General features: G+C 40.0%; 1 protein-coding gene across 1 annotated transcript in view; it reads left to right on the forward strand.

Annotated features, from left to right (window-relative positions):
* LOC140235324 (arf-GAP with Rho-GAP domain, ANK repeat and PH domain-containing protein 1-like) overlaps positions 1-25,156 on the forward strand; it is a 138,962-nt gene that overhangs the window by 96,953 nt on the left and 16,853 nt on the right. The window contains exons 25-41 of the mRNA XM_072315348.1: positions 471-573; positions 1,373-1,456; positions 3,070-3,178; positions 3,682-3,745; positions 4,627-4,699; positions 5,077-5,170; positions 6,118-6,330; positions 6,882-6,987; positions 7,146-7,230; positions 7,645-7,818; positions 8,952-9,020; positions 9,852-9,969; positions 16,514-16,632; positions 17,463-17,665; positions 19,116-19,157; positions 20,355-20,418; positions 22,999-23,034. Of these exons, the coding sequence (XP_072171449.1) occupies positions 471-573; positions 1,373-1,456; positions 3,070-3,178; positions 3,682-3,745; positions 4,627-4,699; positions 5,077-5,170; positions 6,118-6,330; positions 6,882-6,987; positions 7,146-7,230; positions 7,645-7,818; positions 8,952-9,020; positions 9,852-9,969; positions 16,514-16,632; positions 17,463-17,665; positions 19,116-19,157; positions 20,355-20,418; positions 22,999-23,034 (1,756 nt within the window). The remainder of the gene's footprint in view (positions 1-470; positions 574-1,372; positions 1,457-3,069; positions 3,179-3,681; positions 3,746-4,626; positions 4,700-5,076; positions 5,171-6,117; positions 6,331-6,881; positions 6,988-7,145; positions 7,231-7,644; positions 7,819-8,951; positions 9,021-9,851; positions 9,970-16,513; positions 16,633-17,462; positions 17,666-19,115; positions 19,158-20,354; positions 20,419-22,998; positions 23,035-25,156) is intronic.

The raw sequence follows: 25,156 nt of genomic DNA on the forward strand, positions 1-25,156 counted from the left end.
ATCACCAGACTTAGAACATGAAAAGGGATAGTATTCATTTTTCCTTTTGTTGCCGTAGTTCTCAATTATGAATTCAATTACACGTGTACTCACACAATTGTTCCAGCAAGTCCCAATACGTGAAATAGTGTGCTTTCTTCATGAGGTGTAGGGTATGTGGGGTGTGGTCTTTTTATATTTCTGTACCTAGTTTTATCATATTCTTTCTAAAATTCTTGAATTATTAATTTGTGTAAATAGAAGGACTGTTATAAATTTTGTGAGATAGGTATGGAATACTTTCCCGGTTTTCTACATGTATATCAGACCTACACTGTATGCATATATTTAGATATGTACACACATGTATGCATGTACACACATTCACATAAACACAATTACACACAGAGACACGCAAGAACACACCTTTTCATTTTTTGTTGCAGTTTGTCATGGGAAATGTATATGCCTTTGTTTGTCTTGCCATTCAGTCATGAGTACTGCTTTGAGATTGGCACCGTCCTGGGCAGGATGTTCCTCTTTGCTGCTGAGGATGCTGCAGACCGCAGAAACTGGATGCTGGCCCTCAATAAGGTAGTCATCCATCCAGTGTGTGATATCATCAAACAGATAATTTATCATTGATTTTCTTTTCTTTTTTTCAGGCTTTTTCTTTGTACAAGACCACCAAAGCAACAAGCAGTCTTAGCAGGCCAATCACATTATTCCCTGCCACACTAATATAAAAAGTAATGTTGTGTGTAATGCAACAAACAAACAAATAAAACTTACATGCAGTAGATCTTTTTATATTATGATTATATTTTGTATGCGCATTCCAAAGTTGTTTTGAAAAAAATGAAGTGTGTGCAATAACATTCATGTGATTTGGAATGCAGAATCTAAGATTATTAAATTGAGATAGGGAGATAAAGAGAGAAGGGGGGGGGGGAATTAGTAATGTTTAGTTTATCAGAAGTCGGTGAACTTGTTGTGTGCCACTCAAGTCTTGAATAAAGCAAGAGGTTTGAATCTGGTGAGAAACGGAGATAATATGTGTGTATGTGTGTTTGAGATTTGCCTTTGCAAATAGAGTGGACAATGATATTATGCACATTCAGTCTTGATGTAGGGTTTGTTTGAAGGTCTCACTTTTCAGTCATTTTTTGTTTCACTCTTTTTTTCTCTCTTGGTTATATTTGACTATTGATACTATTAATCCTTTGCTCCAATGTGTTCTCAGTGGTGTACTGAAGGTATCTAGTTTCGAACCCAAAGGAGAAAGTGGTTTTGCCACAAGTTATCCACTTGAGAGTCATTGAAAGTAGTATGAGATGAACAAATGCTCTGATAATTGTTTGATTTTTGTTTTCTGTATTCCTTTTCTTTGTAGTTTCATACTCCAGAGTGTATGTGGAGTGCAAGTGAGGATTACGAGTATGCGGGTTTCCTCAGGAAGAAAATTGGACGTGCTGCAGTAAGTAGCAGATTTTTTCCTTTCTTGGAGAGGAGGGGGGGGGGGGGGATGGGAATTCTATGTTGTTACATATAGTTATGAAGTTGCATCAACCTGTTCCCTCCATATATATTGCAATCCCCATTAGGCCAAAAAAAAAAATTGTTGCATTGGCGTAACCCGCCCGACCCTAAAAATTCCGCCGACCCCATGTTTTTTTTTTTGCTATCGATATCAAATATCTTGTTGATTGCGATCGCGATCGCACAAACCCGGAAGTGGAAACGGCTCTGGGGATATCGGATGTACGAGGGAGAGATCTAGCGCCTCGCATAAGCCTTCCTTGATCAGTACGTCATCTGTTTCCAACACGAACACGTAATCTAACAAGATTTATTCAGTGTATACGTAGCATTCAAACTGCGATGTATTGTGCACAGTTTTGCCATAGGTTTCTTGTGTGGAGAACTTACACGAATCTGTATATGTGGGACTGTAATAGAGATCGCTGTGTGCGATGAAAAGATCGTACATATGGGTCAATTTGCATCTATCTTATCTAAGTCAAAATAGTAAAATATGAAGTGAAAACATTCAGCATAGGGATTTCAACATCTTTAAATTCTGCGAAAGGGTATAATTCCAGTAATATCGGCCTCATAAATGATTTGTAGAATAGATCAATGAACACAGCACATTCGGTGCAGCAGTTGTAACTGTTTACTGAGCTGAGCACGAGTTTTACACGTAAAATGCAGGTAGCAAAAAAAAAAAAAAAAAAAAAAAATCCGCCCGACCGACCCTATTTGAAAATCTCATGTTATGCCAATGCAACAATTTTTTTTTTTTGGCCTTAGGTTCATACTTGCCATGCCCCAATATTGTAAGCAAGAAATCATTACAACATGGTGGTGGTGAATATGCAGAGGAATTTACATTGTATGTCATGTGACATAGAATTCAAACTGCTATGTCCAACAGATTGATGTTGAATTTACTTTCCCCAAGAAGTCTGTTTACTATTAAAAGAATGTTGCTTTATAAAGTGCCATGCATCTTCCCAAGTTTCATCAAGTATCTCTAATGGATTAATGTATCTTTTTCAGTTTTAGTTACTACTTTTATTTACCAAATTTTGCCACCCAACAGCACCTGATGTTGCTATGGCATATTAAAATGGTCCCCCTTACCTCCTCCTGTTATTCTGTGACTATTCTCTAACTTCTTGTGCTTTATAAGATGAAGATATTGGAATTTCTCGTTCAGTACACATCATGTATCAAACCATATTTGATGGCACCACAAATCTATGAGATTATAACAGTTCAGGTTCACTGAAGTTTGCAAGTGAGAGGTCATCTAATCCCATCTTGAGGGAAGACATGGTTGAAAATGTACTAAGAACTATATTTGTGACAATTAGTGACAATCAGTGTGTATGCCAAGATTCCTGGGGGAAAAAACCCCAAAGCAAATTTATTTTGGGGAATTTGATGAAAACGATAGTTGATTGTGCGTCCTTACACGATGATCAATTTGCATGCGAAGATTCATGGGGGAAAAAAACAAAAACAATAAAAATTATTTTTGGGAATTCGATGAAAATGAGAGTTGATTGTCCTTCTTCAATGCAGACGACATGGCAAAGGTTGTGGTTCCTCTTGAAAGGGAAGATGTTATCCTTCTACTCCGCGGAGAAAGATGGCATGGAGATCATCGACCTCCGGAAAACCAAAGAAATCAGTGAGTCATTGGTTCTGTAAAACGTGTTAATGGTACAGGTGTTTTCATAGCAGACTGAAGATGGTTTTTGAAAAGCAGTACTAAAATATGAGTGCAGCAGATAAAGTTAGAATTTGATGATTGGTTATCTTAGAATACAGTATAAAAGAGTTCTGTTGTTGTTCTCTGCATTTGTTTTATTGTTTGTTAGGTGTGTTTTTTTTTCAGAAGTTCCTAGTAGTTTCTTCAGATTTTGTTGAAAGTTTTTTTTTTTTTTTCACAACAGCAAGAAAATACAGCAAAAGTTTTTAGTCAGTCATTTGTTCACTTTTGTTTTTAATAATGTCAGCATGTATTGTCTTAGAATAGTCTTTTGCTAAAACAACATAATTATGTTCATGACATACAACTGTAGATAGATAAATAGATAGATAGATAGATGCAAGTGTAGGTAGACAGGTTAGAGTGATATACACTTTTGTACAATGTACATGTTTCTGTTTTTTATTGTTTTATTTCCCTAGGTCAAGAGATGGAGGAGGAGAGTTCAGAGCAGGTCAAGGACATAGCCATTGTGGTGCCTGGCAGGTCAGTAGGTCAAAGGTCATTCTCCACATGACCTCTCACTGGTCACCCTTATGACTTCTCTTCCTGTATTTCTATTGGGCAGCCAAAATGCATGTTTAAATACATATCCTATTAAGGTTCATTTATTATTCACTTGTGTGACACCATAGGTCTTCATGGTTTGTATCGCTTTCTGACCATTGCTTGTCATATGGAGTGACCACAAGTGATTGGTACATGTATTATTTGCCTATTTTAGATGGTGTGTTTGGGACAGACCGTGTCCCCATGGATACTGCCATATACATGTGTATACATTGTATATATCGTGCATACCTGGGTTTCAAATTGAAATAGTAAAGGCTTCCTTCTGCTGTAGATGATACACCCTGAATCTTGTTTTTGATTCAGGTAAGAGTAGTTTCTACTTGAAATGATGTGATGGGGCATTATTTGATAAGAATCTTCAGTGAAAGAGGAACAGAAAGAGTTATAGAGAGAAGGAGAAATATTCAGTAATAGTTTTCATTCCTAAACTAGAAGACAAAAAGATCTAAGAACTAGAAATACTAATCTAGATCCAGTTTAAATCCATGTAGATTATAATTTGTGGAGTATGGAAATGCTTGGAAAAGGAGAGGGGCATTACAAGTAATGGTGTCTTTAGATTCATTATCACCATTTACATCATGTTGACACATATGATATCATATCGGGGCAAATTACTGCCTGCAGATGTAGGATTTTAATTTCCGAGATGTCCTAACCCTCCCAGTTCAAGTTCAAGTTCAAGTTTTATTAAACCAATTCATTAAACATTCACAGTACTAAGAGTTACATTTACTTATATTGACGTCAGCATATACTAACTGCACTGTGTTAATTGATTGTCACACTTCCAGGACAATCTACCTGAGAGCCGATACCCAGCAGATCAGCGATGCGTGGATGTCTGCGCTGCAGAAGAATGCGATGGTAAGAATTAATCAGATGCATAATTTCTGCTGTGATGTGCAACCAGTTATAATCTCTTTATGAGTTTGTTTATCATGGTGGAAACAAAGTCTGAATGGAGGAAACTGAGGTGATATTAATGAGTTTAGATAATACAAGTAGGTACCAGAGTGTGAGATACTCACTTCAGGCATGTTGTAGGCCCTGTACAGTTGCTTCAAGCCAACAGTCCAGTGGTTGCTTGCTCACAACCATTTATTGCCCTCTGAGCGTTCGCATGAGAAATATCACTTTGATGCTTGGTATTCGTTTCAGTTGTGAAAAATTTGGCATTTTCATAGTGATTGGTATATTTATTGTTTTTTTTTTTAATGTACATGTATCAATATAAATTTCAGCAAACTGGAGCAGAGCTGGAGGAACAGCTGTTAACTGAGGATCATATTCCATACATTGTGAAAGAATGCATCAACTTTGTCTACATGCATCAAGGTATGTCCTATGTGTTTCTTAGCATAATGTTCCCCACCAAAATATAGGGATGTTTCTAGTACTACAAGTTTCAATTTAGTAGTACATCCTGTAGTTACTCAAGAATTATTTCCTGGTGCACGGTGCAAGCTCTGTTTAGTCATACATGAAAAGCATTAATGCCCCAGTCACATATAAACACGGATGCTCAAGGATCTACACGGTGATCCGGGGACGTCCGGGGAGATCCGGGGAGATCCGGGATTTGGTATGACTGTACACACGGTATCAACACGGCAGCTACACGGATAAGGCCGGAAGAGCGTGGCGTCTACACGGACAAACACGGCATCTACACGGATCAACACGGCAGCTACATGGCAGCCACATGGACCACCCCGGATTGCTCTGCCAACACGGCAATCCCCGGACGACGCCGGATGTTTTTGACCTCCAAAAGTTGCCGTGTTGGCCTCCCGGCGTCAACACGGATCTCTCCCCGGATCAGATCCGGGGTGGTCCGGGGTGATCCGGGATGTCTATGTGACTGGGGCATTAGCAGTATGTCTGTCTCCAAAGTACCTCATTACAATGTATTTTTTTGTAGATTTTCTCTGCAATTGTTATATTTGGGAAGAGAAATATCAGCTGTAAGCTCTGATAATGTGTATCTACTGTGAAGTGACAATGTTTCAGTCTTGGTACAAAGGGAAAAAGCAGGTGTTATTAATGCCTATATGTTCTTCTTGTGCCTGCTTCACCATAACTCTGCATTACTGGAAGTGAACAAGTAAACATTAAAAATGTGACCTTGGTTGACGTTTGTGTGTTGCGCATGGGTGCCTAAGATCACCTCATTCATTTGCATGTAGCGTATTGCCAGCATAAGGACCTGACCGCTAGCGACAAAATGTTCACATTTACAGTGCGTACGAGGGAATTATGCATGTCTAATGTTCCACAACCAGGTTTGGAGCAGGAGGGCATCTACAGGCTGAGCGGAACAGCCAGCAAAATCCAGCGGGTGCGGGAAATGTTCCGGGTGAACCCCCGCTCGGTGCAGATCAACCGGGCAGAGTTCGAGGTCAACGACGTGGCGGGTGCCCTCAAGAAGTACTTTCGGGAGTTGCCCAACCCCGTCTTCACCAAGGAGTGGTATTCAAAGTGGATAGAAGTGTCAGGTGAGGTTTGAGAGAAGGGGGAGAGGAGGTGCGGATTCCATACCGTTCTCATGATCAAGAATTCTTTCTGTCCTATTTTTCTCACATTTCCGTGTTACCAGCAAGTTTAAAAGCATCAGAGTCCTAGAACAGTGAACATCGGAACCTTTTGCATAAATTTCTCTATATCACTTCTTCCATATTGTGTATGTCCTGTTTATATTAATTAATAATCATTTGAATATTGATAAGAGAAAGATGATTCTCTAGCTCCTCACTTATCAACTTTTTTCAACCCAGGGTCCACTTTGGCTTCAACAATTTATTTTGAGGCCCATAGTCTAGTAGCTGTAATGTGAATGTTAGTCATAGTTATCATACACGTTGTAGGCAGCCCACCTGTTAGTTGAGGAGCATGGCTCTAGCTGACTCGTCTATTCTGCTATTTAAAAAAAGACAGTATTAGACATTAGTCACCCAAACCAGTGTGTTGCCATCGTCCAGATTGCTTTTCTTTCTGTTAAATGTGTAACACAATTATTCCTTTTTCTTTATTTTGATGCAAATTACAGACTATACGGACCACTCAGTGAAGCTGCAGTGGTACAAATATCTACTGGGAGAACTCCCCAAGGTCCATTACCACACGATCAAGACGGTCATAGCACATCTGATAAGGTTGGTCATGTGACATGCTTCCCACAATTCCTTTCCATGTGGAAGTTTGTATTGTATGGCTTTTCTTGTGTGTGTGTGTGTGTTTAATCAGCAATGGAGATCACATGTTCCACTTTACATGCTACAATTTGTATGTGTCATTCTTTGATTTCTTTCAGGGTGAGGGAGAATGAAGTGGTCAACAAGATGACGGACAAGAATTTGGCCTCAGTGTTTGGCCCCACTCTTATGGCACTGCCGGACGTAAGTGTAAAATCTTTTATTACCCTTGTCGGACATCTAGATCTGGATGGCGGGCAGATATGATGGGGTCAAACTGATTGATTAACACAGTGCTCTAGACTGTAGGTTAACAATGTCTGAGTGAAAACTTCATTTATGCCACTATGTAATGTAGATGGGCTTTTGCAGTGATACCACACTTGTTACATAAACAAGGAATATTCTTGGAGTAATGATTGAAGATATCCCATATTTTCTTGTTTTCTCTGTTTTTTAGCAGCAGTTTTAATCACAAATATCTCAAATTATCAAGAACGGACTTAACTCATTTTGTGACCAAACTCTTCAATTATGATGATTTCTGATATACTGACAAGATGTATAAAAGATTGTGCTATCACCGCCTTTGTGTGTATCCTGTTTGTCAACGTCCAGTCGACGTTCGGGAGTGCCGAGAAGGAGATCGCCGTGATCGGCGACATGATGATGTACTACCAGTGGCTCTTCGACATCAGCGAGCAGGACTGGGAGGCCGAGAGCCGCGCCGTCAAGCAGGTCATCAAGATCGGCAAGATGATCAGGGAGGGTGCCAACCCAAAGAATGAGACGGTGGGTACAGTTGGTTTTATTGCTTGGCTCACTTTCCCTCAATTTATGCATGGAGTGTTTGTCAGTGGAGGACACACTCTGTAGGCTGGGAGATGTAGTAGAGTGCATTGCCATGACGATAAGTTCATGATAAAGCTCTCATTTACATTGCACAATAACTTGTCATCCAAAATCCATGAATTTGTGAATTGATAGTGCCATCTGAGTTGTAAAAAGGTAAAGGCAGACTGTACTTACCCAATTTGAGATGACCCATGAAAAGAACAAGAGAAGAAGTCTGCAATTTGCAGTTTTTTGTTAAATCTAATTGCAAAGTCAACTGTCAAATGTCCTGCTCACCATCAGTTTCTTGTCTCTTGAAGATTTTTTTCTCTTAAGTCAGCCCTCCTCAATCAGTTTGGAGATGCAAATATCCTACATCATCCCTCAGAGTACTCCTCTTCTATCTCCTTCATTTATATTGCAAGAAGAAAATCATGTGATACTGTTTTGACTCTCACAAGCAAATGAGTGTGATATGTTATCTTTTATCCTGCAATTAAAGTGCATTAATGTTTACTTGTACATCTAATGATTTCAGCGTGTAGAATTGCTTGATGTTGTTGCCTGTGATATGCAAAAATCGTAAATCTCACATGAAGTAGTGTTGGTATCTATGCAAGTGAATGTGATGCAGCGATGAGTAACACAGGTGAAATTCTTACTTGAGATGGGGTATTTCATTTCTTTTTGAGAGCACCCTTCCTCACCTCCCTGCCAACATTTTATAAGCTGACCTAGGCTATGGTGTCATGGTGTCATACAGATAAGGGTATGAATTATGATGTCACAGAAACAGATATGCAGGACTGATGGTGAGCAGGAGAAAAGCGTGTACCACTGAAGTCAAAAGGATGACAGTCTTGCAAGCTCAGCTGTATAATTCTGTGAGCACATGGCACCATAGCCTAGGTCAAAGTCTGTAATCATTGTGCATGGTCATCAATAATTCTGTCTTTCAGACTTTAGTATTGTGAATGGATTGCCCTCAATCTACTGGTCATTACAAGTAGAATTCCTGTGTAATTGTAAGTGTTATATTCTAATTTGGTCCAGCGTAAATTATTTTCATTGTCACGTTTCTTCTCCCGCAGGCTGCGAATGGCTTCGTAATGTCCTTCTACATCAGAAATAAGAATGAAGGCAACGCAATCTCTGTACCGGTAAGCTTTGAGTCAAAATGGATGTCAGTAGCATGTTTATTCACAAGTTGATTTAATGTTAAAGTAGTGTAATGAAAGTCATATTGGAGCAGGAAAGTGGAAATGGTAGATGGAGACTACAAGGCAATAAATAGGATTTTATTGGCTTGTAGTGGGTTGCTGTTTATTTCTGTAAAAGTGGATATTTTCACGTGAGTATTTTTATTTATTTTTACGCTAGGTTGGGTATGATGAGTTTCGCATGTTTTCAATTCTGCGAACTCAAGACTTGAACTACTGGAACATATTGCAAACAAAAATATTTGCATGCTTTTATTTTCGCACTAGATTTTGGTTTTGGGAAATGCACAAAAATTTCAATGCTGTAAAAATTTCCACTTTTACAGTACATGATAAGATTTTTGCAATACTTTTGTATATATGTGTGTACTGTGTGTGTGTGTGCAAATTTGTGTTCGTATGTGTGTTTGAATATGAGAAACAGGATAACTGCAGTAAAATCAACAGTATGACACTCAACAGTAATGTACATGTAACCAATAAAACAAAATTGTTCGGGAATAACAAATCTTATCTGATGGGGATTGTGCTGTCCTCAAAACACTGGGGGGTCATCATTTGAAAGGTCAGATTTTTTCCACTATGCCCTGCTCATAATGTCACTGTAATAACCCCTTCCATCTCCCACATATATTAAATATGTGAATAATCTCAATGCTGTGGTAATCCCTGAAGCCAGGAATCCAACTTTGCCAAGATCTTGCAATGCATACATGCCATGATATTATAATTCAGTCCTACACTGTACCTTTTCTCTTTCCCCATTGCCAGCTGACGGACAAGACGACGGCGAAGGAAGTCGTTGACCGTGTGGTAGAGAGGCATCGTCTACCGTCTCTGGATGGCAAGGCCTGGGGACTCTTTGAGGTGGTCGAAAATGGAGAGCTAGGTACGAGAGCAGCAGTCCTGAAAAGGACGTCTTTCAAGTTTGTTGCATCTTGACAGTAATATTCAGATTTACACCTAGTACCCCCATTCCACAGACATTTTGTCTCATTGGTCACTCATCAGAAGCAAAGTTTATCGCTTTCGGTCATCCACCGAAAAGTATCGGATCGTAGTCCAATGAATCACACTCGTGTTGGTCAACTATCAGGTCATTGTCAGACATGTTGGATGATAATCCGATGAGGTAAGATCGTCTGATGCGAATCACGTGCGGCATGTCTGACACTCACCTGATAGTCGACGAACCAAGTCGGATTCATCAGACTGCGATCAATTACACTTCAGCGGTGTGTTGATATACATGTATTATGTTTGTAAAGTCTTTGCAATGATGAGTCTGAGCAAAGACTAACCTGCCAGCTGTAGCTGGATGTAACATGATATGCCCCATGTGCAAAGGGCACACTGGAAGAACCAGTTGAATAAAGGCACTCACACAGTTTACATCAGCTCAACAATGTCTCCTCATTACTAAGAATCCTCCTTTCCAACTAAGGCATACAAATGCCAAGACATGGTGTCAGAGTGGTTCAACTGTCCAAGTCATGGTGTCAGTCAACTGTCTACATCATTCTGAAGTACAGAAGGGACTAGGACAAGGAATAATCCACGCAAGAAACAGGCCAGACCGTTTCATTTGAAAGAGTGGAGGATGCATGGAGCTATGTGTACATTAGCATGCTGTACAGTAGCCAAGCAGCAGTGTGTTGAGATGCACTAACCCAGCGTGTGTGTGTGTGTGTATGACATACCTGAATGTGCATGACTGTATTGTGTGTCCAATGACCTGCATCAGCACTGTGGTAGCTCGGAACAGAAAGTTCTAGAGGTCAACTGACCAGACAGTGCATGAGGTATTGGGAACACTACAGCTAGCCAGTGACGTGGCCTTAGCCTAGATTAGCCACATATATGATGCAACATACTAACCTCGTGAAAGTGTTGGATGATTGAGCATAAGTTAACTTGTTGAAAAGATACAGTTTTCTGCTAATTGTTAACACTGTTCATGTGAGTGAATGCTCAGAGAGTGATCATGGCAAACTTAACCCAACCAGCACCACTAGATTTGAGGGGTAATTTGTCTGAGAATTGGAAGAGATTCAAGCAAAGATTCACTCTGTATAATGTTGCTTCTGGAATGTCAAGGAAAGATGATAAAGCACAAACATCAATGTTGTTGCATGTGATAGGTGATGCTGCCCTTGATATATACAACACATTCACATTTGCTGAGGGTGATGAGATGAAGTTGGAGAAAGTGCTTGAACAGTTTGAGAAATATTGCACTCCCAAGAAGAATGTCACGTATGAGAGGCATAAATTCTTTACCAGATCTCAGGGTGTGAGTGAGAACATTGATCAGTATGTCACAGAATTGAGAAATCGTGCACAATCGTGTGAATTCGGAGAGTTGACTGATGGTCTGATCAGAGATCAGATAATTTGTGGAATCACAGATGGTGGTTTGCGTGAGCGTTTGCTCAGAGAGGATGATTTGACACTTCAAAAGGCATTGCAAATTTGTCGTGCTGCTGAAATTACCAGAGCTCAGGCACAAGAGCTTGGTTCAAAGGCAGATGTGTCAGTCCCTGTTGATGCTTTGAACAAAAAGAAAAAGGCAGTCAATCCCGGTAAAAGATCAGAACCTCCAAGGTGGAAGCAAAAAAGTCAAAGTCAAAGTCAAGGTCAGAATTCCCAGGCTTGTGGCAGGTGTGGCAATCGACATGCCATGAATTCATGCCCTGCACAAGGAAAGGTGTGTAAAAAATGTAGAAAAATGAATCACTTCGCAAAGTGTTGCAAAAGTCGTGTTCAGGTAAATGAACTACAGAGTAATTCCAAGGATGAGAGTTTTCTTGTTGATGTCGTCAAGTCACAGGAGTCATGTGACGAATGGAAAGTGAATCTCATGGTGAATGAACGTCAAGTGCTGTTCAAATTAGATACAGGCGCGCAAACGAATCTACTACCAGAGAGTGTGTATCAGACGTTGAAACCAAAACCAAAGTTGTCATCGGTGAATGTCAAGTTGACAGGGTACAGTGGAGTTGAAATTCCAGTGAAAGGTCGTTGCTTTGTACAGGTGAAGCACAAGAATTTGACAGAGAATATGTCGTTTCTAGTGACTCCCAAAAATCGTCAACCACTACTAGGTTTGCAAGCATGTGACAAGTTGAAACTAGTGAAACGTGTGTTGAATGTCGCACAAAACACACATGATGAAAAAATGTCGGTCGAAGACTATGAAGACGTGTTCGAAGGTCTAGGATGTGTGCCCGGTAAGCACCACATCACAGTGACAGAAAATGCGAGACCTGTCCAACACGCATGCCGAAAAGTACCGTTTCCGATGAGAGAAAAACTCAAAGAAGAGTTAGACAAAATGGAACGCATGAACGTCATTGAGCCCGTAGATACGCCCACTGACTGGGTGTCGTCTCTCGTGATCGTACCGAAAAAGACCAGCCAACTCCGAGTTTGCTTAGATCCGCGAGATCTAAACCGCGCTGTAAAGCGAGAGCATTTTCAGCTACCGTCGAGAGCTGAAATAACCGCGCAGTTTGCCGGAGCGAAGTACTTCAGTAAACTAGATGCATCCAGTGGATTCTGGCAGATTCAGCTGGATGATGAAAGCTCAAGGTTGTGTACCTTCATCACGCCTTTCGGAAGGTACCGATTCCTGAGACTTCCGTTCGGAATATGCAGTGCTCCAGAGGTGTATCACAAGATAGTGCACCAGCTCTTCGCACATATTCCAGGAGTGAACACAATGATGGACGATATCATTGTATGGGGAGCTACAAAGGAAGAGCATGACCTCAGGCTGAAAGAAGTTCTAGAGACAGCGAGAAAGAACAACTTGAAACTCAACCGAGAAAAATGTGAGTTCTGTGTTAACAAGCTGACATTCATCGGAGATGTCATCAGTGATCAAGGAGTTCAGCCTGACCCCAAGAAAGTGGCAGCCATACAGAACATGGAAAGACCACAGTGCAAGCAGGATGTCCAGAGATTCCTCGGCATGATCAACTACCAAGGAAAGTTCATCGCTGACTTGTCAACCAAATCAGAGCCCCTCAGGAGCCTTTTAGAGAAAAGGAATGAGTGGGTATGGACCGATGCACAGGAACATGCATGGCAAGAGCTGAAAAAAGCCTTGACAACAGAGCCAGTGCTGCATTTCTACGACTGTGCAAAACCAACCAAGCTGTCAGCTGATGCATCAAAGAATGGGCTCGGAGCAGTGTTGCTTCAGAAGCATGACCAAGATTGGGTCCCCATAGCGTATGCATCTAGAGCCATGACTGATGCAGAGACAAGATACGCGCAGATCGAGAAAGAACTGCTAGCTATCACGTACTCATGTGAAAGATTTCACCAGTACATATATGGACGACAGGTTGAGGTAGAGACGGATCACAAGCCGCTAATACCCCTGTTCGTCAAGCCCCTGTGTGACTGTCCCCTTCGCATCCAGCGACTCCTCATCAGAGTTCAAAGGTATGACTTGAAAGTGTCATACACACCAGGGAAGTACATGTACACAGCGGATACCCTCTCCAGAGCAGTCGACCCAGAGGCAGAACCAGATGTCATGAGAGAGGAAGACATCAAAGTCTATGTAGATGCTGTCGTGATGAACATGCCAGTCACGTCAAACAAACGAAGCCAGTTTGTAGATGAGACAAAGAAAGACACAGCACTACAAGAACTCTTAGCTGTCATCAGAGATGGATGGCCAGAGAGAAAACAACAGTGTCCAGTCTCAGTCAGAGAATACTGGAACATCAGAAGTGAACTGTCAGAGGCACAAGGCATCATCTTCAAAGGAAGTAAGATTGTTGTACCAGCTACAATGAGACGTGAGATGCTGCAAAAGATCCACGAAGGGCACTTGGGAATTGAAAAGTGCAAGAGACGTGAAAGAGATGTCCTGTACTGGCCCCGGATCAACCACGATGTAGCAGAAATGGTGCAAAACTGCAATGCTTGCCTCATGTACCAGCCAAAACAGCAGAAAGAGAGCCTTCAACCTTACATGGTACCTGATAGACCATGGCAAAAGGTGGCCGCAGATCTGCTTACGCTGGACAACAAGGAGTACCTGGTGATTGTGGATTATTTTTCACAGTACATAGAACTGTGTTCACTGTCGACCACAACGAGTAGAGCAGTGATCAACAGTATGAAAGCTGTATTCGCCCGCCACGGAACTCCGTGTGAACTCATCACAGACAATGGACCACAGTTCTCAAGTCGTGAGTTCCAACAATTCGCAGCAGAATGGGACTTTCGCCATACGACCACAAGTCCATATCACCCGCAGTCGAACGGACAAGCAGAGAATGCCGTCAAGATTGTCAAAAACCTGATGCGGAAGTCCAAGCACAGCGGACAAGAAGTCCTTCGAGCTCTACAGGTCTACAGGAGCTCACCACTAGAATGTGGAAAATCGCCAGCAGAACTGCTCTTCAACAGGCGAATCAGAACAAATCTGCCTATGGCCGAAAAACTACTTGACCCCCAGCACATCAATGCTCGCTCGGTGAAGGAAAGGAAAGAAAGGCAGAAACAGAAGCAAAAGGAGCATTTCGACAAACATGCTCGTGACCTACCCCACCTGAAAGTAGGAGATCATGTCAAACTCCAAGACATGAATACCGGCAGATGGTCACAAGGTGGTGTCATCAAGAAAACACTACCACATCGGTCGTACCTGGTCCAGACAGAGACTGGTGAGATTCGTCGCAGAAATAGGCGTCATCTTCGACCTGATCCTAGACGAGGCCAAGACGAGCGACAACCAGCGCAGAGGTACGATGACGACGACGACAACGTCAACGCCCCGATGGTAGACGAGACTACACGAAACGCGACGTCTGTGAAATCTACCCGAAGTGGACGCATCGTGAAGCCTCCCATCCGCTTAGATTTGTAAATAGTGAAATTAGAAATGAAGAACTTTTCGCGAATTATTAAGACCGCTCGAGAAGAACTTTTCGCGAATTTGTTAGAGTTAATAGTTGGAACATGATGGACTCTAATGATAATGTAAAGACAGGATTTAGTTAAAATACGCGAATGATTAAATACGCGCACTAAGAAGCAGTGAAACCCGGTTGTTGCATATGAACTCTAATCATTGAACTCAAAGAACTCAGTTTTGAAACTACAGCAAAGATTTTTGGATGTTTGAAACGCACATGCATGAAAGTCAAAAGAGTTAAAGTAAACTCTGAGAAGTTGTCATGAATGTGTATGTAAATAGTCGATAACAATGTTATCTCCTTTTAAAGAAAGGGAGATGTGTTGATATACATGTATTATGTTTGTAAAGTCTTTGCAATGATGAGTCTGAGCAAAGACTAACCTGCCAGCTGTAGCTGGATGTAACATGATATGCCCCATGTGCAAAGGGCACACTGGAAGAACCAGTTGAATAAAGGCACTCACACAGTTTACATCAGCTCAACAATGTCTCCTCATTACTAAGAATCCTCCTTTCCAACTAAGGCATACAAATGCCAAGACAAGCGGGTGGCTGGAAGCAACAAACTTTAAGTTTGCTTCCGATGAGTGACCAATGAGAACATATCTTTGTGGAATGGGGATATAACAGATGTCATGATATGCATATTATGTAGTAAGATTTGCATGAGAATACACAGTTACATATATAACTAACAATTTGTGATCACATTTCTTTCTTTTTTTTTCCCCAAAGATGTCAATGGAAACCATGTACATGTACATGTATCTGGTAGCTTTTATACCATAGTCTATTAGCTTACCATTTTAAAATAAAAACACTTTGTGATTCCTCATTGTGCAGTCTCCTGAGGGTTGTTTCATAAAGCTGTTCTTAAACTTAGGAACGACTTAAGAATGACTGGTGATCAGTTCTTGTGCTGAATTATTGAAATTCTGATAAGTATAGCACATCAAAACTGATCACCATTCATTCTCAAGTCATTAGTAACTCTAAGAACAGCTTTATGAAACTCCCCCTGGTCTCTTCAGCTGAAAGTTATGGCTTTTTGTCAGGCAGACGGGGAAAATGTTTGCTGTGGGAAAGCATTCTGCAGATAATGTTTGAGCAAGAATTTGTGATCACAACACGTGTCAATTAAGATGCTGTGGTATGGTAGTAAACATACACGAAATGTGTTTTGTGTCTAAGGTAATGTGTCACAGTGTGACTATGAGCAATCATTGCATTTGTGACAGCTGTTCATGTGCTCCATCATCCCATAAGCAAAATGTAACATACATGTATGACCCCATGACAACACAAATTCACAAACTGCTTTCTAGTATTAAAGTCAAACTTTTCAGCGAAGTACATGTATGCATGCTACTGATTGACCATAGTACAGTTGCTTGATGTGTGGATGGTGTTGTGTGAATATTTTCCTTGCACTTTGTTCATTATGCATTTTTCTATGTGTGTGTTGTGGGTATTTTTTAATTCTGCATCCTAGAGAGAATGATGTTTGACTACGAGGTGGTGTTATCAGAGGTGCAGGCATGGGACCCAACCTCAGCACCCAACAACTATCTCTGCATCAAACAGAACAGTCTTCTACAAAGCATGGAAGTGGTGAGATCCTCTTAGTCCTACATATTGACTTCTTTGTTACAAGCAAAATGTTCTTGTACACCTCCCTTGTGTAGATGATCAGGAGCTAGCATTTAATGTTATTTTTTTTTTGACACATCCAATGTATTACCAGAAAAAGTGACTGAGAGGGTATGCGTTAGGAAGGTGTAGCTGTAGTCATGAGGTTTGCTATGCTGCAAGACGTTATAACGGGAATGAGCCATATGATCTTTCTTGGAAGCACGCCATGTGACTTGACATTGATTTGTAGGAGAGCAAAATGCATCAATCAGATATTTATGTAGGACGCCACCTGTTGAAATACTGTAAGTGGCAGTAATCACTGCTACAATGTCCTGAATAAATAACATGCTTGCTTCCACTACTCATTCAAGTGTGGGAGGTGCATAATACAGGCCATTCCTGTCATAACAAAGTCCTCTGGAGCAGCTGTTCTCTTTTTTTATACAATTGTATCAACATTTTGTTATATCCAAACAATTAAGTGTTAAAAGATATATAAGTGGTAACTATGGGACATTCATTTTTACTTTATTGTAACGAGAGTTTAGTCCCAACTGTGTTTGTTATAATGGGAGTGCACTGTAGTCCATTTTTGCATGTACATTGTATAATCAATCTTGCATTATCAAGAAAAACAGTGCTGTACATTTAAGTCACCTGTTTCCTAGTATTTCCTCTGCTACTCCGTAACTTCATTCAATTGACTTTGTGTTAATTGTTGTATGAAAGAAAAAGGAATGCAGAAATCAAATCAAATCCAATCAAAAATCCAATTTGACCTTCTCTCCATCATACTCAAATGGCAGTTTTTAAAGAACATGGCACCCAGTGCCACAATCAAGTATGCCGACGGCCCCAAGAAGTTCAAGGACTACTACTTTGAGATCAGTGGCAACACCATGCGGTACTGCCGTTCCGGGGGCGGCGCCCCCATCAACTACTGGGAAATCATGCCCCTCAAAATCTACCTTGGCGCAGGCAAGAAGCAGAAGAAGACTGCCCCGACAAGGTGGGTGTGCAGTTTGGGTGTGAGATAGAGAGAGCAGGGGATAGGTGAGGTGGGTAGAGGGATGGTTTCAGGGATGACTGGATTTATGGATGGCTAAGTATATACGTAGATTAGATAGAACATCAGATACAGCACATGTAAGGTAGATTGACAAACAAACGGATGTACAGTGTTGCATTTACATTTATTGTGTAAGCTGTGTGTATTTCATGTCCTGTCTGTGTTGCAGAGTTTAAAAATTTTCCATGGAAGAGTGGGGGAGGCATTGATTCTTGGATTGCCGTCATCATGACAAAAAACCCCCACAGTTTTGCTTTCATAGTTCTTCTGATGCTTTCTAAGAACATCCGAAATGCATTTTGTGTGTTTGTGTGGTTTTATTTCTGCATTTGACAACATTTCAGTACAAAATAACATCTTTGATAATTATTTTTTCAACATTACTGACAGCAGAAAACAATGTAAGCAGAACTTGCAAATTTGATTTCCGCAAATAAGAAGACATCAATGTCAAATAAAAAGAATATTCACAAAGGGAAAATCACAGCAGACTGCACATCCTAAGCCTGTGCTTTTAAAAATGTTGGTGAATTTGAGGAGCTAATCGTGGACTGGCAAGTAATCTTCGTGCTTCAAGATGTTTATGGAACCCAAATTGACAGAAATTCTTTGCAGAGTTTGACCACCAGCAAAGATGAGAACTTACATTAGTTGAAAATCAACAGCAGTATGAGATACATGCTTCCTTGACAGCTTTTATATGTGACCCACTGCAACAAAAGGATACGAAAGTCAGGGGAGGACAAGTTGCTGAGATATCGATAATTTTATTAGGGCATGTCGAATGGTTTAGGAAATCAGCGTTTTGAGAAAACCGCCTTCAAAGGTTTCCTTCCGACGCTATCATGATCAAGGGGAAGCAAGACAGTTTTCACCATTCGACAATAGAAAGTACGCTCCTAGCAACCTCCGCGATGTTCATTCAAGCTTAGCACGACCAATCAGTAACCAGGATGCCATGCACTGACCAATGAGATCACTCCCTCATTGCTAGGGACAGAGTCTAGCTGCGGCACTACATCCAAATCTTCAGACACGTTTCTGTTCCGTTGAATGTCAGAAAATCATGGCCCAGAAAAATGCTAGTTTCGTGCCTTTCCTTTGATCATTTAGCTTCAAAATTTTGGCAGATGATAGAAGATACATTAGACTACAAAATTATGTCAAAAACAGAAATCTGAATGTTTTGATGGATTTTGATGATCTGACTTCAAACTCGATTTTCTTGGCTCACCCATCAGCGACTTTAGGATCCTTTTGTAGTAGCGGGTCACATATTATTTCACAAATCTTTTGAGAAATAAAAAATTTTTTAAAAATGTAATTTTTGAAAAATAACATCCTCTTTCTGTTGTGGTATGTTTCCACTTTTCTCTATGACTTTCCATAGATGGGCCATCTCATTCCAGGTGCCAGGAGACAAAGAACTCAAGTAAGCTGACAACAATGAGATTGATAAAAAAGGAAAATTAACTAATTCTTGTGGTGATTTGTATATATTGCAATGAATAGATGTATTGCCCTTCATGGACATAAATGAGCACTGATTATTCAGTGAACCAACAATCTTCTGATTAGAGAACAGGCATAATATATACACGGGACTATTGAGCTTGGTCTCTTGATTACCGATAATCAGGAGGTCATTGATTCAAATCCAAATTGAGTATATGTATGCACATGTTTTTTGGGGTTTTTTTTATCATGGCTTCTATTTAAATACTGTCATGATTGGTGCTTACAGATGTATTTATGTTGATGAAGGGCAATTTGTCAATCAGTTAAAAAAGAAAAAAAAAAAAGGAACCTGTTCTACCTTATGCTGAATATGGTCAGACATGTGTATGATGCCCTATAAGATATGGCAGTTTGTACTCATAAGATGTCTCATTTTGTGTGGCTTTTTTTGTGTTGCTTAATGAATTGCAGATATAATTCACTTAATATATGGCTGGCATCAAGGTTCTAATCTCACACTTTTGTACAATAATGTTGATTGTAACTATTTTCAGTTTAAAAAGAAATCATATCAATTCATTCCATGCTTCAAAGTCATAAGGATATTGATTCTCAAGGATGGTTGAAAACAAACCACCACCAACAGCAACAATAACAACTCCAAGAACACTATTTTTTCATTGACAGTGCTAATTGCGCTCAGCTTGGATCAAATGATTTAGAATATAATGAATCATTTCTCAACTGTCCCTTAGTTGGGAAGCTTGGCTTTCTGTATTGACAGGAACTATATCCTGCAACGAAATTTCAGTAAGTAGATTTACATAGCAAGGATGTAAAATCTCAGCAATGATATTTTGAAATGTCATGGTAACACACACATACACACACACACACACACTGTATGCAAGACTCGCTGAACCCTGTGTCTTGTATACTGGGCAGTCATTCTTTGAAGTTCTGTTATTCAGTGTAGTCATTTCTTATGAACCTATTATTATGATTTTTGAAGCTAACTTCTCTGAAAATCGTATGTAATCATTCTTTGAAGAATAATCTTTTATTCTGTGGTTTGTTACTACATTCCAATGGTTACAGTAGTGAGCCAAATACAATGTTGATCACAGTTTTTTTTTTTTCCAATCATTATGTCTTTACTGTGACTGTGCAGATGTCTTTGCTTCGAAACTGACAGCGTCAGAACCATGTGGCTAGCTGGTCTCTTCCGATGCAAGGTGAGCAGAGTGGGGCGAGGGGGTTATGATGTGGATGGAAAGTGGGCAGGGTCAAGCAGGGAGCGGTGGTATGGTGCAGAGCCTGTCACATTTTTTGGTTATAGGAGCCCTGTTCATATACTCATGAAAAGTTTTGAAAATCCATATATACAGGTATATATATATATTGCTACAAAATGCAAAAACTAATAAATGTTGCCTGTGGATGGGCCTTAAAAGTAATCTTGGGTTGATAACCTATCCAGCAGTCATCTTCATCTCTCTAATTATATGTGGCATATGTGATGTGTTTGTACAGAATTACAAAGCTGTTGGATGTAGTATGCAACAATTGCTGTACTTGTGCCTAGAAACTAAGCTTGCATTTTTTAATGTAACATGGTTAATAACTCCATTTAGCCTTTTCTTGTTTCCCCTTTTTTCTTAAACTGACATCTAGAAATCACTAGGACATGATGAAACTTCTCGATTGTTTTGTAATGGAATATCAGTATTCAGGAATTGGAGCATTGCTTTGTGACTTGCAAGATTTGTTTGTTCATCTGTTGTTTTTTTTCACTCAAATTCCAAATGGGGAGATATGGTCTTGTGTCAGCAAACAGTTTCATGTGACATTTTAAGTTGAAGTCATGTGACCTTTGATACAAAAAGTTGGTAATATGTTTTGTTTGAGTGCATAGAAACTGATTTTTTTTTCATGCATTACACGTAGTTGAAGAAGGAACAAAGGAAATGGAGCTCAATTCAATCAATATTCATTGTTTAACTTTTGTTGTTGTTGTTGTTGTTGTTCCTTGACAGGATGTAACATACCAAAAAAATCACTTCTATTTAAGCAGTCGCAGCGGACGGGTGCAATTAACTCACTGTTTTCATTTTGACCTGACCTCACTTTCCTCTTGAATGAACACGTTTCGCACGAAAACGCTAGGAAAGTGTCGCAGAAAAACTGCTGTAACTTTACTATTAATTCATATTTTTTGAGAATCCAAACAGTTATGAAAAGTAAAAACCTCATTTTAACCTGCCATTATGTTACCTTTTTTAAATATCGACTATGAAATATTCCAAACTGGAGCATAACTTCACTCTCAAAACGGAAAATAATTGTCAGAAATCGTTGCTAAAATTTCACATTTTGACTTCGTGAACAACAAAAAATTTTCAAGTATGTTACTAAGTATGTATTTCTTTACGGAACTCTAAAATATCACATACGAGAAGTCATGCGTCCGGATATGTCTGGAAATAATCGAAAGAGGTGCACTTTCTACCTTAAGTTCGTTCCGAGCACGAAATTTCATAGTCATTCGTACACGGGAAGACAGGGTACAGTCCCACGTACCCACATCTTTGTTGCGCTCACGTCACCTGTACTTCAGTGCCGTACGGCACTACTGTACTCTGATCATAACTCGTACCGGGAATTCGTAGTTGTAATGTTACTTACTAGTGCAGTAAAATCTGCGTAAAGTCCGAATAATCCAATGTCATGAATTTGCATCTGGTATCATAGCTGGTATCATAGCTGATAGATATTCACATTTTTGCTACTTTCTTTTTAATAGGCCAGTTCTGATAACGTAAGTGCTTGTTTTTGAGGTGGCGAAGTCCCCTGCAGCATACTGCTACATTGTACTTCTCGACACCCCGCAGCCCACTCTCATAGCATGCATGTACAGTGTACTAGGCATCCGCAGCATGCAGCCACCTCGCATCGCACAGTAACAGCACGCTGCATTACATCGACCAATCAGCTCGCTGGATCGAAGCAGCATGGGAAAGTCCATTCATTGCGCAAGCGCAAATCAGTTTTTTGTAGCATATGACGTCGTCATTCTCGTTTGCTGCTCCGTATAATTTGAGATTTCTGACAAGATACCTCATTTATTTTAACTTGTAACTTCAAAAATAGGTCTTCGGCAAAGCGAACACCACTCTGCTAACGTCCACCCATGTCTAATGAATATGTATGTTAAGTTTCATGAATATTAAGTGGTGTGACCAGATGTGTCTGGAAATAATCCGAGGGTAGTTTTCTGAGACAGCGAAACATGAAATGTTGAATACCCGGTAACTTAAAAAGTTGTCAATCGTTTCTTGTGATTTTTCGTATGTAGATAGAAATCATCATTTTACATAAATTGATACTGAAAGTTTGAGCGATTTTGGTCAATGTATAGCGGAGATATGAGGAGGTGAAATTTTGGTGAAAATGAGAACGTCCGATTCGCACTGCCTCGATGACGGTTGGAAATTCAAAACGTTTCTTGGGTTTTGGGGGAGTTAATTATAGTCGTCCGCTGCGACTGTAAGCAGGCTTTTCATTGCTCGATACTGATACTCATTTTATGCCTTCCATCATTTTAAATTATTGACTTTGTTGACACATTTGTATATTTGGTATTTTCCCAAAAGAGTTTTTATTGATTTATGTGATGACACATAATGGAGCAGAGTGCACTTGTGTGTTAGAGATTAGATCCATTACTGCAGTGTGTGCATGCCACAATACGTACAATGTAGTTGTCTTGTGAGAGAAATTCACTCATTGACGACTTATATTTTACCTCTAAGCAGATGTCTGGTGCAGCAGCTTACGCATCAAATTTGAGAGTAGGTATCCTTGGATAGCAGGCTGTGTTGTGGAGAACATGTGTGCCTGTTGCTTTGTGGCTTCAACCATGCAGATATTAGTGCATCATGACAACAATTTTTATCTTTCCACGCAAAGGCCAGCATTCAATGCCAATATCAGGTGGTTTAGATCTGGGCCATGGATTATGCAAATGAAAATTTTGATCGCGAAAATGTGTGGGCCACTTTGTGTACACCAGCAGACATATAATCCCATACAAGGAACACACGCTGACACATATATGTAGGGTATGCCTATTTTGCACCGATAGAGTGTGGCAAAGGTAAAGATAAATCCAAATACATGTACTGTGTTTGTGGCCGTACAAAGTACACATATCAGGCATGTAGATTTATAATTTAGATGTAAAATTTGGTGGATGCGCAATGTAGTGCATGTTACAATGGCACCCATGAGCTGTGTGAGTTAATTACACCGTTTCCTACTGGCGTGGCTGTGCTATCGTGCAGAGATTACAGAGTCTTACTAAAATATGCTACAGTCGGCATCAAATTAGTGCACCTCTTATGAGAAACAAAGGCATCTCAAATCATTTCATTCAGACATTCTTATTAAGCAGGTGGGTAAAATGGAGAGAGAAAAAAAACTTTGCACTTTTCTTCCTTTTTGTCAGGGAGTTCAGGGAATGATGAGGGAGTTGAATTAAGTCCTTGCTTTGTTATAGTTTCACTGCCATAGAAATGGTCATAATTCTGTAGGGTTTGTTTGTTTGTTTGTTTGTTTGTTTGTTTTTGGAGGAGGGATCGGAGGATTTTGAATACAAACTTCTTCTGTGAGAATAAGTGCACACATGTTGTATGCTTGTTTAGCTCTTGTCCCATTAACATTTCTTACTTGAAATAGGATGCCAGAAAGGAACCCCAAATGGAGAAAAAACACCAAACCAAAACAAAACAAATGGCAGTCTTTCTTATCTGTGCCTGTCAATTGGATATTGACAGCTACAATGTAGTTGTCATGATGCACTTAGCTATCTATGTGGTTGCTGTTGTGCACTTTGTGTAACCTCTCTGTATCTTTGCTGTGATTTCACCCAAGATCTGATCCGTTGTTCATAGTTGCTTGAATTAATCCTGAATGTCACTTGCATCTGGCTGCATCATACATTCCTACTCTCAATGTCTTTCAAAATATACATGTTTTGTGGCCCTGTTGTATGAAATGCTCACTCAGTAGTAGCTTACTATGATGATGACTGTCCTCGGCAACAGACAACCAATCAGCTTTTGGAATTCCTGGCTGTTGCCATGGTAGTTTTGATCATAGTAACTCCTTACTGTAACCTAGTGCTTGAGTCATGTTCTTAGTCCGGTCTGAGTTCTGCCACACCTCCTAATGGCTTCTAACAATTCTTCATATTGTCGTATACAAAGTTCACCTTGTTACAACTAATTGTTTCTTTAATTTCCTTTGTTTTTTTGCTTCTTGCATTCACCTTATACCTGCCTCATTCTCTTTCAACTTCAGTTTCGCAAAACGTAAGTTTTTTCAAGTGTTGTTCAGTCTTTTAGTGACACGAGTACACCAAATTACTGCAACCTGTACACATAGATGATGACACGACTGTAGCTCCAGTAGGAATAAAACTATACTGGTGAAATGTATATTACTGTATACACCATATATTTAACAAGTCCAACTTTTTGTGAATCGGAACTTTATAACAATTTTGCGAATGGTTAAATTTGCAGTCCTGCAGTACAGCAATGGAAGGAGAAATGTACCTGTGGATATCGCAGTCATGTCAGGATCAGAGTTTATATTAACGTGTGTTTAAAAATGTGCGAATAGCACCCAACTCGCAAAGTTCCCAAAAATGAATAAAACCCTGTGAAATATATGTGTATACAGTAATACAGAGTATAATACAGAGTAGGCTTAGTCTTCATATCATAGTTTGTGAGGTCGATTGTATAGATTGAGGGAAAGCCATGCCTTCAGTAGTCTTCATGAACAGGAGTTTGAGAAATGCCTTTTCCTCTTCCAAAAAAATAGTTGATGTATAATAGAATTATAAATGCGCAGGGTATGCAGAATGTAAAATGCGTACTTGCATGTGACAAAGACAAGTTTAGTGCA

Source organism: Diadema setosum, chromosome 11 (genome assembly GCF_964275005.1).
Source record: "Diadema setosum chromosome 11, eeDiaSeto1, whole genome shotgun sequence".
Lineage (NCBI taxonomy): Eukaryota > Metazoa > Echinodermata > Echinoidea > Diadematoida > Diadematidae > Diadema > Diadema setosum.